Source organism: Penicillium rubens, assembly GCF_028828025.1.
Source record: "Penicillium rubens strain IBT 27055 chromosome Unknown utg000001l_segment0_segment0, whole genome shotgun sequence".
NCBI lineage: Eukaryota > Fungi > Ascomycota > Eurotiomycetes > Eurotiales > Aspergillaceae > Penicillium > Penicillium rubens.
The window spans coordinates 5,938,647-5,956,414 of record NW_026890599.1 but is presented as its reverse complement, the minus strand read 5'-3'; the positions used below and the strand labels follow the sequence as shown (position 1 = coordinate 5,956,414).

Genomic DNA, 17,768 nt, shown 5'->3' with positions numbered 1-17,768 from the left:
CATCACTGGAAAAACAGATCGGGATATCGGTTTTCGAAAGACTGGTTTGTGTTATGAATATCACTTGAATTTTAGTATTGGTCTCTCGTTTCTTTCTTATTTCTCCTTGGGTTGTTTGTTTTTCGGTTAGGATTTGGCAAGGCTACGCAGGGCAAGGATGGAAATTGGATTGTAGATTTGAACCTATGGATATATTGTGCAGATATCTATGTATCACTTGTCTTGTAGTCTTGTCTCTGTCTCTGGCTGTATCGGTAGTTTCGGGATGGCTATAGCGATGGTTAGGCGACTCGATCAAGCTTGTCTGTATGCTACCTCGCTAGCTGATTGCTCATCCTGTCCTCTTCTGGCCATTAACATGACGACTTGCATAGTCGAGATATATATCCGAGTCCTTTTTCATCTGATAAGGAAGAAGGACCCCAGGAGTATGGTGGAAATGGCATTATATTTCTACTCAAACATCTACCTAACCGTCAAGATCATCATAAATGGCATACAGGGTAACAAGGCTGCGAATGCCCTTGGGATCATATTGCAAGATAGAGGCCAACGGGAGTGTGAGCCCAGGGAGGATCGGAGTGTAACGGAGTCGCTTTTAGCCAGTGGCATAATGACGCGCTCTTCTGGACCGCCAAAGCTATGGAGTTCATCACGACAAGGAAGTTGAGAGATAGATGGCGCGGAGAAAAGGGTGTATGGGAGCAAGAGACAAAAATATATGAGAAAAAAGGTAATCGCAAGCTAAGTATGTGACGGTGGTGGGGATCAGAGGTGTTGAGTCTTCCTTCCACCTGGAGCGAAGACAATGTACAAGGAGGAAACGGGTCCTTCCTATTGGTACTCCGGGGTCAACAGAAGAAGCTTTTCTTGTTGCTTGAACATCTTGCCCTTCGGTATCAATCGTGTAGGTCTCTTGGAGCCCGGGAACCTTCTAATCGATCACACTAGCGAGAGAAAACGCCAAGTCCAAGATACATCGACAACAAGATCTGGGTGACACATTGTCATGATTGAGCCAGATGTGCGGTGTCAATGTAGATCTGCATAGCTATGAAAGCCCACATCTGGTTATCTGACCGTGGGCATAGTAGACTTTGACACCGGCTGCCATGAACAGATACATCCACAACACCGCTGAATGAATGCCGATGAACATTGTCCTTGGATTATTCAGCTGGCCAACTCTCATACAGCTTCCCAATCCATGGCATCGACCATGAAGCCCCAGTCCGCCTCGGAGTTTGCTCCCTCCGCAGTGATCTCCTCCGGGCGGATGCACTTGTCAACATGCTCCTTTGCCCGAATATATGATTCTTCTAGCCCACCAAAGATATCAGAGATGATACCCTCAAAGTCAAAGCTCGCAAGCGTGACAACGTCCTTCTTTTCACCTTGCTTTTCTCTCTCCTCAGCGGTCAGATCCGCAGTTTTCCACCTATTCCGCAATTCCTTGGCTTTTTGCAATTGCAAATAAACATTACCACCACCAAGAACTGGGGAGAGTGGGGTTGATTGCTCCCGCAAGGCCTCTAGCACATTGGCATGGTATCGATGAATACCAACAGGCCGACCGATGCCGTTCCCATTATCTGGTGGTCCCCGAGGTGAGGATGTGACCGAGATATTGAATACCGCCAGTAAGTGGACAATAGCACGTTCAAGCAGGGCATAATATTCATGGAAATCGATCTTGAACATTATTTCAGCGTGGGCGACATCCTCTGCCGATACGACATCGCTAATTTCCAGAGTCGCAAGACGGTATCCTTCAGCTAAAAAAGGGAGCTTCCATCGCAGCCTGGCGACAATTTTCATAAACCGTGATAATTCCTCGGCTGGCGGCAGCAAACGGCCATCTTGCGATGTGATGGTCGGACGGATGCTGCTGTTACCGCCGGGATTGGAGTTGTTGGAGGGCCAGCGGGGAGCATTTTGACTCGCTGGGTATCGTTTCCCCCCATTTACGGGTGCCCAGCGAGAGTTGAATAGACCCGACATGGTCGTTCGGAGGTAAAATGTGGCGGTGTTATGCTGGTGTGATTTGGTGGGCGTGGGGGATCTGGTCAACCAATCAGCGGTTAGCATGGTCCTATCAAATTATCTCGTGCGAGGCCTGTGGGGAAATTGTGAGTTGAGCTGTCATAACGGGGTCTGTTTTTATTTTCTTCTTGCCTACAACATACCTGTTTACGTGTCATCTGTCATATGTCAAGATTGAGGGGGCTGTATACCTATACATAGTATATATTGCTGCACCTCAACTCCTTATCACCTTTTCCCGTTCTTGTTGGGTCTTTAGCAGACTGGTGCAGCTCAGCATGTGGTTGAGTACCGGGCCCAAACTCCCCATGCGACTGCCTTTTCTGTCGAAAGGCTTTAAGTGTAGGCTTACTATGAGGGAGGCTGACCCCTAATGAAACCAAGCTTCTTTGTTTGGTAACGACTGGGCAAATGGGCTCTAGCTAGTTATCTAACGAGGATATTCTTTCAAGATTGAACACCATCTAGACCTTCTTTGCTTGTACTTAGCATCGTTGCAAAAAATATAGGTTCCTAGCCATCTAACAAGGAGAGAAGGGATTGCTGATAATCGTATAGAAGTGGTCTTTCTGTTATATTGACATTGCCATTGGAGTTTTTAAATACGGAGTATGGTGTATACCATACGGATACAAATATCCTAAAGAGCAAGTCCCAAGAAAAGGGCCAATTTATGATTACTTCGTACAGGGATTCATGCATGGATACATCACTTCGTTTGCCAGCGCTAGCAATGTATGTAGCCAAGCGAAAAGTGACCTGGCGACCAACATGGATGATGAGGGGGCTCAGAAAAGCGGAAAGAGTTGATAGGCCGTTGAGTGAAAACAAGTAGCACAGCACCGAAGCAGACTTCCATGAAGGAAATTATCGAACAAGATTGAAGTATCCGGTACTCTTGACCGTTCCAGGAAGTTATACTCCGTTCAGACGGGGGAAGATATTGGAGTGGCTAATCTGGCCTCACGAATTTTCAACCTTAACCAAATCTTCTTCCCCTTCTTCTTTACCCTTCTTCTTCTCATTTTATTCCGGGCTTGTAAAATTCCAGACTCAACTTGTCAAGTTAGGGCAGACAATTGTCATCTGGACTTGTTCCTGAAAACCCGCCAATCACCGGAAAGTCAGTGATCCCCGTGACGCCATACCCTTTTCGGCTAAGCGCCCAGCTCTCTCCAGCTTCGTCCGCCTCCTCGGCTTCTTCCTTCTATCACCAATCTATCGCGTTTCCGCTCGAGGCTTCTTGTAGGTGGCCCTCTTCTTTCTCCAATTCGGTTTCTGTTTATTCTTTGGCTTTTGTCCCTTGCCCTTTCTCTTTCTATGAGCCTCCGCTCCTCTGACCCTGCTTTTCCATTCCCCTGCTTCATCTTCTTTTCTTCCTTTCTAAGCCGTCGCGCTGCGCATTGCTGGATCTTGTGGGCTATGGCGCTCCTTGAATGATAACAGCATTGGCTCTGGCCAGCAGTCTTCTTCATAATCTCTCTTTGCTATCCGAAACCACCTGCTGCAAGCATGTTTCAACCCCCTGCCAAGTTCCAGGGCCGACATGTCGCCGGCAGCAGTGTGTTCTTGTCTCTCTCTTTTTCCCATCCCTGCCTCTGTTATTCCTCGTGAACTTCCCAGCCGGCACCATCGCTATTTCGCTCTATGAAGTTGTTTAGTCTTAATGTTGACGATGCCAAAATCTTAGCTCACCCTGCGGTTCCCGACTCCCTCATCGACCAACGCAGATTGTTCCTTCTGAACTTTACCCACCTGGGCTGAGTCCTTGGGTCTGTTGATATCGTGTTCGCAACCAAGGCGATAAAATACCTATTCCGGAAGGTTTAGGAAATGGATTCCTACGATGGTTATGGATCCCCCGGAAGGAGTCGTGAGTCGGACTCTTTCGCGGGACGGTCAATGGGAGAATCATACAGACGTCGGTCACCTGGTAAGTCTATTATTGAATATTATTACGGCGAGGTGGGCGAAATTAACTCTTAGCCAGCCTCTCAAGATCGACGACGTGCACGGCCGCGCTCCCGCTCGCCCGTGATTGACCGGTACGAGCCTTCGGAGCGTCGTTCTCACCGCGATGACTTTTACAACACTTCTCGGGAGCATGCTGCCCGAGAACGCGAGGACCGCCGACGTGCTCCCTCGCCAACTGTGGCAAATATCGACCGCTATGTTCCCGGACAAGAGAGCAGTGGCGGCGGCAAGCGTCCTATTCCGACCAACCCTATGCCCAACCCCCTCACACTTGATTTCCAAGTCGGATTCAATTGGTTCGCTGAGTGGTGGAGATTGGAGGAGTCTGTGAATGAGGAGAAAGAGCGCGCTAAGAACGGCGGTCGTCGAGTCAAGGGAGAACGCGAAGCGCGCGAAGATCGCGAGAAGGAACGCGCGCAAATCCAGGCGGCTTATGATACATACAAGGTTGATCTGCAAATTCGACTGGCCAGACTGTTCGTCCAGCAGCACCGGCACGAGGAGTGGTTCAAAGAACGCTATGTCCCTGAAGTCAGAGACCCTCTTCGCGCCCGCCTCATGGCGGTTCGACAAGGTGCATATGAACAATGGGAGCATGATATTGAAAACCACCTCTTCAAAGACTTTACCCTTGAAGGCATATACAAGAGCGAAAGCGACGGTGCCGGTGGTGTGGTTGAAAAGGAGGAAGGCGAGACTACGGCTGCTGCCGAGACCATGGGAGTGCTTGACCTACTTCCGGTCCGTGGTGGGGACCTTCGTGATGAAGCTCTTTCACAGCCCGCGCTCCTTATAAAAACCCTTGCGCCAAATGTCAGCCGCAGCAAGATCGAAGAATTTTGCAAGGAGCATCTTGGCGAGGAAGATGGAGGTTTCAAGGGACTCAGCCTCAGTGACCCGAACCCCTCCAAGAAATTCCATCGCATGGGATGGATCATGCTGCATCCTTCCGCAAACACCAGCATAGTGGAGCGGGGAGATGGACGCGATGAAGAATTCGAGAATATGGACCACGATGGAGGTGCCAACGGTGGTGTCACAGTCAGCCCAGCTGAGAAAGCCCTCGAGGCTGTTAATGACAAGACTATCCATGATCCCGTCCACGGTGACTTCGTTTGCCACGTTGGAGTCCATGTTCCCCCTGCTCAGCCGCGCAAGAAGGCTCTCTGGGATCTCTTCTCGGCTCCCGAGAGGATTGATCGTGATCTCGAACTGGCTAAACGTTTAACTTCCAAGCTGGACTCCGAGATGGGTGCCAATGTGGATGGTTTCACCAAGATCGAAGAATACGTTGACGACCTGCGCGGCAAGGGAGAACTCCAGCCCCCCGCTACGGGACCAGTCAGTGTGAAGAAGCAGAGAAACGGATATAGTGACGAAGGGGACGAAGGGGAAATTGAGGAAGGCGAAGAAAAGGAAATTCCCGAAGAAGAAGATGTGGATGACGAGGAACTTGCAGTTAAGAAGAAGAAGCTAGACTTGGTTGTTGAATACCTGCGCCGGGTCTACAACTTCTGCTTCTTCTGTGTCTTTGAAAGTGACTCGGTCCACGAGCTTGGCCGCAAGTGCCCTGGTGGACACCTTCGCCGTCCACGTACTGGACTATCCAGCCAGGCCAAGGAAGTGGCCCGAGCCAGCGCTCTTGGCCAGCCTTTCCCGTCCAAGAAGAAGGAACCTAGCGAGGAAGGAGAAGATCCCTCGTCGCCTGTCCAGGAGAAACGCGGACAGCGCCATGGTTCCAAGTCCGAGCAGCAACTGCAGCGTGCCTTTAACTGGGTGAGGACATTTGAAGACAAGTTGCTGCAGATCCTGGAGCCAGAGAACGTCGATCTCAGCAAGCTCGGCGGCAAACCCGTTGAGCAGGCACTTGAGGATGAACTTCAGAAGTACATGAAACAGGAGGACGACTCCAAGTACCGGTGCAAGGTGCCTGAATGCTCCAAGCTTTTCAAGGCGGAAACATTTTGGCGCAAGCATGTCGAGAAGCGCCATGCAGAGTGGTTTGATGGTGTCAAGAAGGATGTAAGTGTGCAACCATCCAACAATGATTCCGAATACTAACAGTCATCATAGCTCGCATTAGTGAACGCCTATGTCTTGGATCCTGCACGCATTGCCCCGTCCCGATCCGATGCCAACAGCAATGGTCACTTCCCCCTTGGCACCGGACAAGGCCACACTGGCACGCCTCGTGGATTCACCCTTGCCAGCATGCCCTACGGCCCCAATGCAAACATGCCTACCTTCCCTACAGGTGGAATGCCTGGCATGATGCACGGGTGGAATGGCAACGTAATGGGACACGATGGCGGTCTGCACCAGCCCGGACCCATGCGCCGCGGCCAGAACCGCAACAACCGACCCGGCCCGTACGACCGTCGCCGATTCAACGGCAGCGGCCGCCTGAGCCCTCCACGCGGCATGCCAGGCATGTATGCCGGTGGTCGTCTCCCGCCTCCTGGTGTCAGCGTTCCAGCTGGCCACCCCGCGGCCAGCATGGCCGCCGCAAACCCATTCCCAGACTCTTCCAGCGGAGGTCCCATGGCGCCGCGCGAAGCTGTCCAGGGCCGCAGTCTGAAGAGCTACGAGGATCTGGATGCCGTCGACGCATCTGGCAGTGGCGAACTGCAGTACTAGTTGCATCCGCTGACTTCATCGCACCTCTCATCCTTGTGTTTTCCTCTTATTCCTTTTTCAACTGGCGACCTGGCGCATCGGAGGCACCGTCGGAGAATCGCTGACTCCAACTTGCTCATTTATTGAATTGAATCATTTCCATTGATCTCTACTCGCGACACATGGCTTTATCTTTATCTCCTTGTTGTTTATTCATCCCCGACGGAATTTCCTTGTCTTTTTCAGCATGTACAATAACTCTTCTTCTATCAAAATAAGCAAATGAAGATTCAAAATTATCAAATGATATTTCAAGCAATGCGTATGGGGTATCATGTTATAAATTTACAATTTCCAAGCGAATATTCCCGATCCCAAGACACCTAAGTTGAACCATTCTTACGGCATCTGAATAACAACCTCCTCCCGCGCATCCCGCCACTGAACGCCCATCCCACGGACCCGCCGCTCACTCGCCAAGTAGAGCAAAAGGTAGACGTGCATAGCAACCTCACCCCACGTATAAACTTTAAGAGAGACGTGCGTGTGTGAGAGCGTTGATGGGGCAGCCTCGAGAATACACCAGACCCCCCAGCCCGCGCGGCCGTCCCTGCCTACGAAGTCGGAAAGGAAGGACCAGAAGGCGTGGAATAGCGGGTAAGGCCAGGTTCGCGTATTCTCTTTTGACTTTGGGTTTGGGTTTTCGGTTGGCTTTTGAGAGGGATTAGTGGTTCCATGCTCGGGGTCTGAGTCTGGGTTGGGGTTTGGGTTTGGGTTTTGGAGAAGATCGGCTGGATCACGGTCTTGGTTTTGGATTTGGTTCTCGATAGCGAGGTGCACGAGCCAATAGCCCCGTTCTAGGGGGTCGAGGGGGCGGGTTTGACTGGATGGTTTGTAGGTCCGGGCTGGGTTTAGACGCTCTGCGAGCATTGATAGGGTTGGGGTGATATGGGTAGTGTAAGGGGCAGTGGAGATAGGTGGTTTTGGGGGGTGGATTTCGAGAGGGAGAGTAGAGAGATTGATGGGATTAGGGATTGTGGCGGGAATGTGATGTGATGTGGTCGGGTGAGGGATGTAACCTGGGCGTCCATCTCCATCTTGATCCGAGCTGGATATTGAGATCGGGATTTGGGGGGAACCAGTGGGGAGACGATGGTCCTGATTCTCGGCGGGGATCACTTTGTGAGCTGCAGCAGGCTGGTCCGCTGCAGGAGAGTCTATAATTGAAACCGGTTGAGCCGGATTAGGGGTGGCCGGGGATGTGCGAGGTCTTTTGGGAGGTGGAGCAAGCTGCGATGGAGACGATAGTTCTGCACGAGGTTGGACTAGTTCCTCGGCGATCTCGGGTTGCGAGTCCGGAATGACGCTGATGAGACTCTCGAGGGAGTCAGGATGATTTGAGTTGATGGGTTGGCGTGGAGTCGCGCCTTCCCTCTCAGGGAGTAAGCGACGATCCGAGGATAAGGTCGCGTATGCGGGCCGGGGCGCCTCCCGCAATATCGGCGACGCCTCGTGTTGAGTCGTCGAGGGCACCGAGGAATGTGCGGCACTGGAGAAGGGGTGTGCGTGATCTGGATCGGGAGCTGAGGACTTGCTCTCCATCAGTGGCTGGCGTGAGGCACATTGGAATTCCAGGATAGCGGCCACTTGGGCTCTATAGCGTGCATCATCTTGTGCGGTGCTGGGGGCGGCGATATGCACTAGAATCTCAGACTGGATCATTTTTCCCCTATTACTAGTGGGATCCCGGGGATCATAGTATTTGTCACTGAGGAGCCCGATCTCGATGTCCATATGAGAAGACTATTGGATGTGACTTGCCCGGGCATCTCCGTTGGAATGATTGGTCAGCCCGCTCGACTGATCACACTAAGCTTCGCACGTACCTGGTACTTGTGTGGTACTTGTGCTTCAGTGTTGGACTCCGTAGTCAAGACAGTACCATATGTGTACTAGATGTTCTCATGACTCCAGCAACGCGGCGAGTATGCAAAGTGTCGAGGATTTCCCCTCTGTTTCAATATATTTGTCTCTAATTGTCTCTAATTGTCTCTATTTGTAGCTATTCTCGTCTATTCTTGTCGATTTCAGTCAATTTATACCAGGATATATCCTGTTCTGCTTCAGTCCCTCCTGGTTTCTCTTATTTACGAGTCAGGTCTCACGGCCGTTTGATTAGCAGTGGAGCCCTAAGACAGATCGAACGCCTTATTATTTTTCATTTGCATAAAATCAGTTAATAAGAAGGGAATTATAAAGAAAATACGAATAGAAAGTAGAATAAGTCCAAGAAAAAAAAAAGGAGTTGTACAGAAATCGGCCCATCCACTTTCTGTTCCTTTTATACTCCCCAGACTCTCGAACGGAAGTTCCATACCTTCTCGAACTTCCACCCTTCTCCCTTACCTCTCCCTTCCCACACTTTTATATATATCATGGCTGTCAGTGGTGGGGTTTACCCTATGGATCATGCAATGGGCTATTCTGGTGAGTCTCTTCTTTTTTTGCCAATCTGCTTGGGATGTTTCGCGATCGGGGGGTATTCAACACACCTTCACATACAATTCGCCACAGCTGGAATGCACGAGTCCAATTGTTTCTGGCCACTCGATCGCAGGTGTGCAAGCTGGTGAACCTGGTGAACCTGGCGAACCTGGCGAACTTGGTCAAGCTTGGGGGGATTTGCAGGTTTCCCCGGTTCTCGCCGCACACGAAGCTATCCAGATCTGACCCCTCTCCCCGACCACCCTGAACCTTTCCCAACCAAATGCAAATATTCACCCTCTTATCGCATTCCAATGTTCGATGCTGACATTATGGCGCCAATGCTCCTCCGGCTCGGCCCACGGCCCCGGAGTGCACGGTGCAGGACATGGTAGAAGAACCACAGACCCCATCGAGCAAAGGCTTCGGAGCTGAAATATTCAAGATTTTTGGAGGAGGTGGCAGTGGCAGCGCCGCCAGTGCTAACGGGCCGAAAAAGGCCACACGAGGTGAGTGATCGCAATCGCTCGATCGGACCATAACTAAGCCTTTTCAGATGGCCAGCAGCCCAAACGTCGCGGTCCCAAGCCGGATAGCAAGCCTGCACTCACCAGGCGACAGGAACTGAACCGTCAGGCCCAGAGGTACACATCCCGCGGATTCGATAACCATCGGGCTGGACTGATCCACACAGGACACATCGTGAGCGAAAGGAACAATATATGAGAGCACTGGAGACCGAGGTATCGCGGTTACGGGAGGCCTATACCACGGAGATCGCGGAGGCCAACACATCAATCCGACAACACAAAGAGATGATGCATTCGATTCGGGAGGAGAACGAAATATTGAAGGAAATTCTCGCAGCAAACGGAATTCAATACGAAGCGGATCTGGAGCGCCGCCGCGCGGAGCGCCCGCCGATGATGGCCTTCCAATCTAGCCCTGTTACTGTCGCTGGCAGTAGCACTACCTCGCAGACTGCCCCTATCGCCCACTCGGCCAGCAACCACGACACCACCCCTGCAACCACGATCTCGTCCGGCATGAGCCCCGGCGCCAATGGCATGGACCACTCTGACATGTCGCCCCCGATCGGATATCCCTCCCATCAGCAAGTGTACCACGCGAATGCCGGCGAGCATTCCATGCGCATGGACCATTCGTGTGCACCCGTTGATACCATGCAACCTATGCCAGCTAAGGGGGGTGTCTTCGAGTCGGACCCCCAGTTGCAGGTTGATTTTATCCTAACGTGAGGCGCATTCTAATCTACTATCAAATACCTGAGCTAACCAATACCTCTCTACAGACTGGAAGGCCCCTGCCGCGAACATACGGACTACCTCTGCCGACGGTCCGTCACAGAAGCCGACGACGAAGACATGCCGTTTTCCGGACACGCCCTGATGGCGACGTGCCCACCGCCCAGCTACATTGCAAAAACTACCCCCGAACAACCATACCCGCACAAGGCGCCGGATCTGCCACACGCAAACCTCAGCACGCTCCTCAACCTCAGCCGACAGCTCGTGACAGAAGGACAGATCACGCCCATCATGGCGCTACAGTGTCTCAAGAACCACGAGCTGTACCCGACACTGCGACGCGACGACATCAAGATCATCATCGACACACTCAACACCAAGGTCCGCTGCTACGGGTTCGGCGCTGTCGTCGAGGACTTCGAGTTGATAGATTGTCTGAGTAGCGTGCTCGGCACCAAGGTCGATCTCGGCATGTCCGGCACAGCCGACGACTCGATGTATGGTTGAGGGAGTCGAACGCAATGGAAATTATTATGATCTGATGTCTGGAAAAACCTGTCTTTTGTCTGTGTTGGCTACTGCCATGGAGTGACTCGGCGCCCTTTGTTGCCTTTCGGGTTTGATTGTGCCTGGAGCTATTTCTTTGATTCTTACTACCTAGGTATCATTCTTTACTTTCTTTTGTCTTTGTCTTGCATACTCCTGTCCAGAGGGTTGTATATAAGTGGAAATCACCGCAGGTACAGATGACATGTATCTGGAAATATATTCCCTTTTCTTTCTTGTTGCTCGAACCACTCAGAGCGATTGTTGTTTGAATCTTGTTTTTACAATGTGCATTCGTAACTCTTGACAGCACTTGGTCATTGGTCCTCAAAAGATCAGCAAATAACGCCCTCGATATAGGCATACCTAGATATATCCATAAGGAGGATTAGAAGCCGTAAACAGCAATTCCAGAAATGCTCACGTAGAACAAGGAAAACGCAAAGTCGCCGAAAAGGCAAGCCGTTGTGTTCCCCCGAAGGTACAAAAGTTGATCATTGGTGTTACTCAACACTTGCAAATCACCTTTTGAGGTCTTTGCGTCAACCCATACTGAAACCAAATGACCTTCATCAGAGTGCTGCATAGCAGGATTTCTGCCAAGACGAAGGCCCTTTTCCCTGCGAACGGAGAACTCTGGAGCTATTGCGGTCATAGTGAGAGTGAGATTGGTTGGCAAAACGAAATTGAATGGATTATTGACCAGACTCTATAGCCAATAGTGTAAAAAGCATCAAATTTTAGGTCGAGTACGTATGCACATGTAAGGCGGAACATAAGTCATCAGAAAAAAATCTACTCATCAGCCTCATCATTCTCCTCCTTCTGCTCCTCGAGCTCCTCCTCCTCCTCGTCGAAAGTAGTAGCAGGAACGCTGTACAGACGCAGGACGGACTTGTTAGGGTCCTTAATGAGGACGTACTTCTTAACCTTCTCAGCGGGCTCCTCGGAGTCAAGAGAACGGATACGGTCAACGATAGTACGAACAATACCCCAACCGTTACCGAGGTTAAGGTTCATCTGGCTAGCGAACTCGCGGGGCTTGTAGCCCGCAACGCCGAGGACGACGTGAGCAGCCGCAGAGCGAGGGTTGACACGCGAGACGAAGCCGAGCTTCATGCCGTCGGCCTTGGCCAGGATAGCCTGGGTAGTCCAGCGGGCGAGCTTGGCGCTGTTGTTCTTCATCTCGGTGGCGAGGACGGCACCACGCTGGGAGTTGAGCTTGCTGCGCCAGTCGAGGGCACCGCCGGAGCCCTGGGCCTTAGGGTCGAACTCGTTCAGGGCCTTGATGATGAGCTGCTGGTCCTCGGAACCGGTGGGGCCGCCCTTCATGACGGCGTCAACCTCTGTGCGGACGACCATGGAGACGGGCTCCTCGTCGCGCTCGAGGGAGATGTCGAAGCGGCGGTACTTGTAGCCCTTGGAGGCGAGGGGCTCGGTCTCCTCGGTCTCGTCGTAGAAGGGGTTGGGCTTGGCGAAGGTAACCTTGGACTTGTCGGACTCGATCAGGGTCTGCAGGGCGAAGTTGTGGTTGATGATGGTGGCTTCCATGGCGAGGGCGTTGGGGGTGTTGATCTGCTCCTGCTTGCCGGCGGCCTCGGCGGCCTCGAGGGGCGCATCGATGGCGTTCTCGTTGACGCTGACCATGTCGAAGGAGGCACCGTCGCGCTTGTCGAAGTAGATCTTGTCGCCTTGGTGGACGATGACGATATCCCACGAGTAGACGCTGCGGGTGGCGCACATCAGCATGGACAGGATATCGGAGGTGGCGAAGACGGTAGCGGCGTTCTTCTCGGAGAGCTCGTTGATGACGGGATCCTGGGATGTGGTGACGTTGTAGGCAGCACGGTCGAGGGCCTGCATTCTGCGCTCGGCGTTCTTGACGGGGGGCTTGTCGTAGGACTTGTCGTAGTAGTGGAGGAAACCGTAGGTCTCGAGGTCCTCACCCTCGGGAGCATCGAGGTTCAGCTTAGACAGACGAGTGAAGTCAACCTCCTCGAGCATCTTCCAATCAGGACGAATGTTGACAGAGGCCTCGCGAATGCGCTGGGGCTTGTCGTAGTCCCTCCAGCCGAAACGACGGCCACCACGGCCACCGCGACCACCGCCACGTTCGCTGAATTGGTAGCCGCTCTGCTGAGCGCGGCTAACAGGGCCAGCACGCTGGAAGCCACCACGTCCACCGCGCTGGTTGGCAGCACCGCGCTGACCACCACGGCCACGGAAAACGGTGCCACCGCCACGGCCGAAACCGCGCTTCTGGACGCGAGTGTTATCGACGACGGAGAAAGAGGACTCGTCCTCGGCGGCTGCGACAGTGAAGAGGTTGGAGGTACCGGCACCGTACACCTGCTGGTCTATTTCGAGTGTTAGCTATTGCAATTCGACTGAAAGAGCAGGTTGGTGGGGACAGAAAAAAGTGAAAGAAACATACCTCTGAAACCACGGTTGTACTGGGGACGCTGGTTCTGGCGCTCCTTGCTCTCCGCAGTCCAGTCGGCCATGCGGCCAAGCTTGTCGCCCTTGGAGAAAGGAGCATATGGCACACCCGCAAGCATGTTATCGGCAGAGGTGGAGGGGCCCCAGGTGTCCTCCGAGGGGAGGGCGGCCACCAGGTCGGCGAGAGAAGTAGAAGGCATTTTTATTATGATCTAGGGGCAATCTGCGCTGGGCAACTGCTCAAAAATCAAAAATATAGAGGGGTTGGTTGATCAATAACCCCGGGGAATGTGGTGTGGATTAATTGAGGCGGCAAGTTTTTTGTGTCGCGAGGCTGTGGCGGTGTGGACAAAATGCACCGCCACAGATCCACCCGCCACATACTATCTCCCATATCAGCTCACTTCGTTTTCATCTTCGTTTATAACTGGGATAGCATCGTACGCTACTTCTCCTAAGCAGCTATTAATCTATCATACGATTATAGTACATATATGGGCTCTATTTCCCAAATCTACCCAGCCTAAGTCTCCCCGTAGGTCCTGCCTAGGACTAATGGGCTAGGGAGATGACTTACCATGACACCAGTATCGGAGAGGAGTAGGCTCCCTCGATCTTATGGGGAAACATGGGGGCGGGGCAACCTGATTCTTGGTGACTGCGGGCTGTGGCATGCGGCTATGACCACCGTGCGTTTCGGATCCTCCCACACGCCTAATAGGAAGAAATTCGTTGAGCAGATGTACGGATCGTCAGACTCATGGCAGAACAGCGGTCAGGCATGCGGTCTGTGAATTGCTCGAATTTCATGATATAGTGGGTAGCAGATGTAGACAGGGGGTGTAAGGGCTCAAGATGAATAGAAAAGACCTGAAGCATCATGGGCTGATGAGAGGCTGTAGTGTAACTACCTAACGTCATCTACGGTTTCGTTTAGCTCGATCTATGTTACGTTATGTCAATGGAAATTCGAAAAGCCTTAGCACTGCACTGTCTGCAAAAGGCTTCGACACTCATAGTTGGAACGAAAGGAAAATTCTCTCCTGGCGATACCCTGAGATGATGGGATGCCGTTGATTGACGATATGATCGAATCCGTCGGATTTCCACAGACTCAGTTCAACATGAGCTTCGGATGCGGGACATCCGTGACAGCTCCACTACCAGAGCCTTTCTGGGCAGTTCACCTATAGCGGTTTCGCAGACGAAGAAAATGGCCCAAATCTGAATGTGCCTGTTGTCCCGATGGCAGCTTCACGGTCTCCAACAGCAACCTACCTCGATGTGTCAAAGTCAAGCATGATGATAATGTGTCATTAATATCAACTTTAACTGTCGTGGATATGAAGGACGATGGAAACGATGATTGCTTCTTCATCCCACCACCCCCAAAGCATCTGTGGGATGGCGAAGAGTTTGAATGCCCGTATTGCTTCACTCTGTGTCCGCAGAAGATGCTGCATTAAACGGCCTGGCAGTAAGTAGGATGAAACCTCCAATCACAGGATATCCATAGCTGATAATTTGAAGAGCTGACATTCTGCGCGACTTACGTCCGTACATTTGCACTTATGGGACTGTAGAGATGCGGACCAACAGTACGACAGCCTCAGCGACTGGATCAACTATGAAATCTTTAGGCATCAGAAGAAATCCGACACAACCGGTAGCGAGAATGGAAAGCTGTCTATTGAAGTATCCCGGAAATGCCCATTTTGCCTCGAGGATGCAGGACCACACCATATCGCAACGCACTTCCGCAGGGTGGCGTATTTTTCCCTCCCACAATCGATTGGGAGTGACGACGATGGCCTTTGCAAGGCAACCAGATATCCGTTATCGGGACATTCCGAGTAATGTATACTAGCGTTGGCTCGACTAACATTATGGGACCCGTGCAATAAGTATCGGGCTCGCGTTAAGCCCAGTGAAACATAGTTGATTAAAAACAACAATTACTTATTCGGGCAGTGTGAATAGCTTTAGGTTTATAGTTTATTGCTTAATAAAGTTACTTTTTGATATACAAGGATAGCTCTACAACTTCCACAATATTGTTTTTATAGCTGCATTCAAATATTCTATGACCGTGGACTCGTTATTGAACTGATGTAACAATGGGATAATATCCATGGATCCTTCGAACTGCCCATATGGGTCGCGCTCTACATCTTCGCGAACAAAAAGGCAACGTATCCACCACTAAGCCGGGAAACATACCTATTCGAGTTAGCGTTAATAATATAGTCTTAGGCTTACGGGTACCATGGTGGCAACTGTCCATGTTGGATATACATTTCTGCTAGTGCTTACGTAGACTAACTTAGGACTGTTGTGCAGAATTCTATGGGCCGGAGATTTCGCAACATAGCTACAGCTCCAACACTAATGCATGAATAGCGTGTATCATCGTGACAATACCATGCAAACGGGAGCCCAAAAGGATCTAACAAGGAATACGACTACTCCACAACGGACACTAGCGCCAGAATAGAATCGACACTGAGCGGCATTAAGCTTTCGAATGGCTTAGCCCAATCCAAAGACACGCTTGTCTCCCGTCAATTTCTAACCCCACCTGTCTGCAGTAACGCCCGCATGCAATTTTCATCGCCCGCCTCTGCAGCATAATGCAACGGTAGCCACCCTGCCACGTCTACGGAGCTCGGATCCGCATTATACCGAAGCAGCTCCCGCACGATGGTGTGATGGCCGCGCCGAACGGCTGTATGAAGCACGGTGGAACCGGATCCGTCAATGGCGTTAGGATCGGCGCCGTGGTCAAGGAGGAGGTGCACAGCCCAGAGATGGCCGTGAGCGACGGAAATATGGAGCGGAGTCGTCCATACTTTGGACCCTGCACCACTAGCGCAGGCCGGGTTGTGGTCCGTATGTTGGCCTAGCGGCTGGGTGGTCGTGTTCGTAGACAAGGTAATGGTTGCTTCCAAATCTTGTCGTGGCAGGAACTGTGGCTTGGTATGGGCGTAGCAGTTGGCACAGAGGCTGGGGCCGACTATGGCCATGGCGTAGCGTTAGGTTTGAATATGTGGACGAGCGGTTGCGGGTAAACCACATACCTTTGGCTGGGTTGGTAGACAATAATGCATCCATAGTAAAACAGGAGAGGTCTGATTGGAGTTGTTCGGGGGTTGCCGGGTCAACTTGGTTGTATTCTGAGGCGCCCGGTGAGAACTGTATGTCGGAAAACATGTTCTCTGCTGGCTTGTGGTCCAAAGTGTACTCTAGATCGGACCCGAAAACAGCTGGGAACTGCAAGCATTCCTGTTCATTGCTCCTTGAAGAACTGCTACTTCGGTCTGCTCTCTGCCCTTGGTGGCTTCTCTGTTGAGGTGGCGATATTGAGCTGCTGCATTCGCTACTTTCAGCCGGTGGATGTGTTCCCTTCGTGCTGTTTCTTGCATTTTCACCTATCCCACATTAGCTGGACGGACTGAAAGAATGCATAGTGCCTACTGTACGATGCTTTCGCTGTGCAATCCTATTCCTTTCCCTCCGCCGCTCTAGTGCTAATTTCTCTTCCATGAAGAACATACCATGCGTAGAACGGGGAGAACAATCAAGTCTTGGTCAGTGCGGAGTATTGATGCTCGTGGCTTTGTACATGTAACGTGAAGACATCCACCTTATTATATGACTAGGTATTTATATGGTTAGGCTACTGTCAGCATGGCGACTAGTCCCCTGATCTTCCGGGGCGGAAATTGGCTCAGCAAAGGCAAGGATGATGTTCGTTCAAGTTGGCCAATAATTGCCACACGACAAGTGTAATGGATCCCGCTTGACTCTTTTAGGAGAATTCACGTCGTTTTATAAGCATTGAACTATAACCCCTTGACCGCTTCACAACTGACAAATTCGCGTCAGATATTTCAACCAGTCCGCGGATTAGAACAAGAATCTAGAAAGCTATAACCAATCCAGACCCGGTGAAGCTATAGCGTGAAGTGAATACTATTCTAGCACCTTCTGATGGCCTATTCCAAATGAACTCCAAATTTGCAACGCCAACGTATAGGGCTTTCTAGTATCTGCCTCGGACTCCAGGCTAAATAAATACGGCAGTACATGCTGTATAGCCTCTCGGTCGTTTACAAACCAGCGGTAATTTACAAACGACATGGCAATTAGCAAATTATATAACCTAGTAGGAGGTTTACGTGGCTCAAAGGGTTCAAGTGTGTACCAAATTGCGCTAATACGAACATTCTTGGGCAATAGACTTCTTGCCATGACCCACGTTTGTTCGGCCGATCATGCCCCCTTCCAGTACTAGCCGCCTAAATACCTAAAATTACAGGTAATTTTAGGGAACTTTTTGGTCCATAGCAATTTCTATATATGATGGTCGGATGTAACGTTGAAAGTCCTTGATGAGGT

The 17,768-nt window shown here is 51.3% G+C and overlaps 7 protein-coding genes across 7 annotated transcripts; 2 read left to right on the top strand and 5 right to left on the bottom strand.

Annotated features, from left to right (window-relative positions):
- Nucleotides 1-1,188: 1,188 nt before the first annotated feature.
- Nucleotides 1,189-2,001, bottom strand: N7525_002285 (uncharacterized protein; the record flags this gene model as incomplete). The annotated part of the gene is made up of 1 exon (XM_002557010.1): nucleotides 1,189-2,001. The coding sequence occupies one exon, from the start codon at nucleotides 1,999-2,001 to the stop codon at nucleotides 1,189-1,191; it is 813 nt and encodes a 270-aa protein (XP_002557056.1).
- Nucleotides 2,002-3,876: 1,875 nt separating this feature from the next.
- Nucleotides 3,877-6,654, top strand: N7525_002284 (putative arsenite resistance protein Ars2; the record flags this gene model as incomplete). The annotated part of the gene is made up of 3 exons (XM_002557011.2): nucleotides 3,877-3,976; nucleotides 4,034-6,039; nucleotides 6,091-6,654. The coding sequence occupies 3 exons, from the start codon at nucleotides 3,877-3,879 to the stop codon at nucleotides 6,652-6,654; spliced, it is 2,670 nt and encodes an 889-aa protein (XP_002557057.2).
- A 378-nt stretch (nucleotides 6,655-7,032) lies between these two features.
- On the bottom strand, nucleotides 7,033-8,355 carry N7525_002283 (uncharacterized protein; the record flags this gene model as incomplete). Its single annotated transcript, XM_061212249.1, has 1 exon — nucleotides 7,033-8,355. One exon carries the CDS (start codon nucleotides 8,353-8,355, stop codon nucleotides 7,033-7,035), a length of 1,323 nt encoding a protein of 440 aa, XP_061071475.1.
- A 1,150-nt stretch (nucleotides 8,356-9,505) lies between these two features.
- Nucleotides 9,506-10,892, top strand: flbB (the record flags this gene model as incomplete). The annotated part of the gene is made up of 4 exons (XM_002557013.2): nucleotides 9,506-9,626; nucleotides 9,674-9,761; nucleotides 9,812-10,372; nucleotides 10,430-10,892. 4 exons carry the CDS (start codon nucleotides 9,506-9,508, stop codon nucleotides 10,890-10,892), a joined length of 1,233 nt encoding a protein of 410 aa, XP_002557059.2.
- Nucleotides 10,893-11,319: 427 nt separating this feature from the next.
- N7525_002281 (uncharacterized protein) lies at nucleotides 11,320-11,586 on the bottom strand (the record flags this gene model as incomplete). Its single annotated transcript, XM_061212248.1, has 1 exon — nucleotides 11,320-11,586. One exon carries the CDS (start codon nucleotides 11,584-11,586, stop codon nucleotides 11,320-11,322), a length of 267 nt encoding a protein of 88 aa, XP_061071474.1.
- Nucleotides 11,587-11,726: 140 nt separating this feature from the next.
- On the bottom strand, nucleotides 11,727-13,570 carry N7525_002280 (eukaryotic translation initiation factor 3 subunit D; the record flags this gene model as incomplete). Its single annotated transcript, XM_002557014.1, has 2 exons — nucleotides 11,727-13,288; nucleotides 13,366-13,570. The coding sequence occupies 2 exons, from the start codon at nucleotides 13,568-13,570 to the stop codon at nucleotides 11,727-11,729; spliced, it is 1,767 nt and encodes a 588-aa protein (XP_002557060.1).
- Nucleotides 13,571-15,931: 2,361 nt separating this feature from the next.
- Nucleotides 15,932-16,393, bottom strand: N7525_002279 (ankyrin repeat domain-containing protein; the record flags this gene model as incomplete). Its single annotated transcript, XM_061212247.1, has 1 exon — nucleotides 15,932-16,393. One exon carries the CDS (start codon nucleotides 16,391-16,393, stop codon nucleotides 15,932-15,934), a length of 462 nt encoding a protein of 153 aa, XP_061071473.1.
- Nucleotides 16,394-17,768: the final 1,375 nt, after the last annotated feature.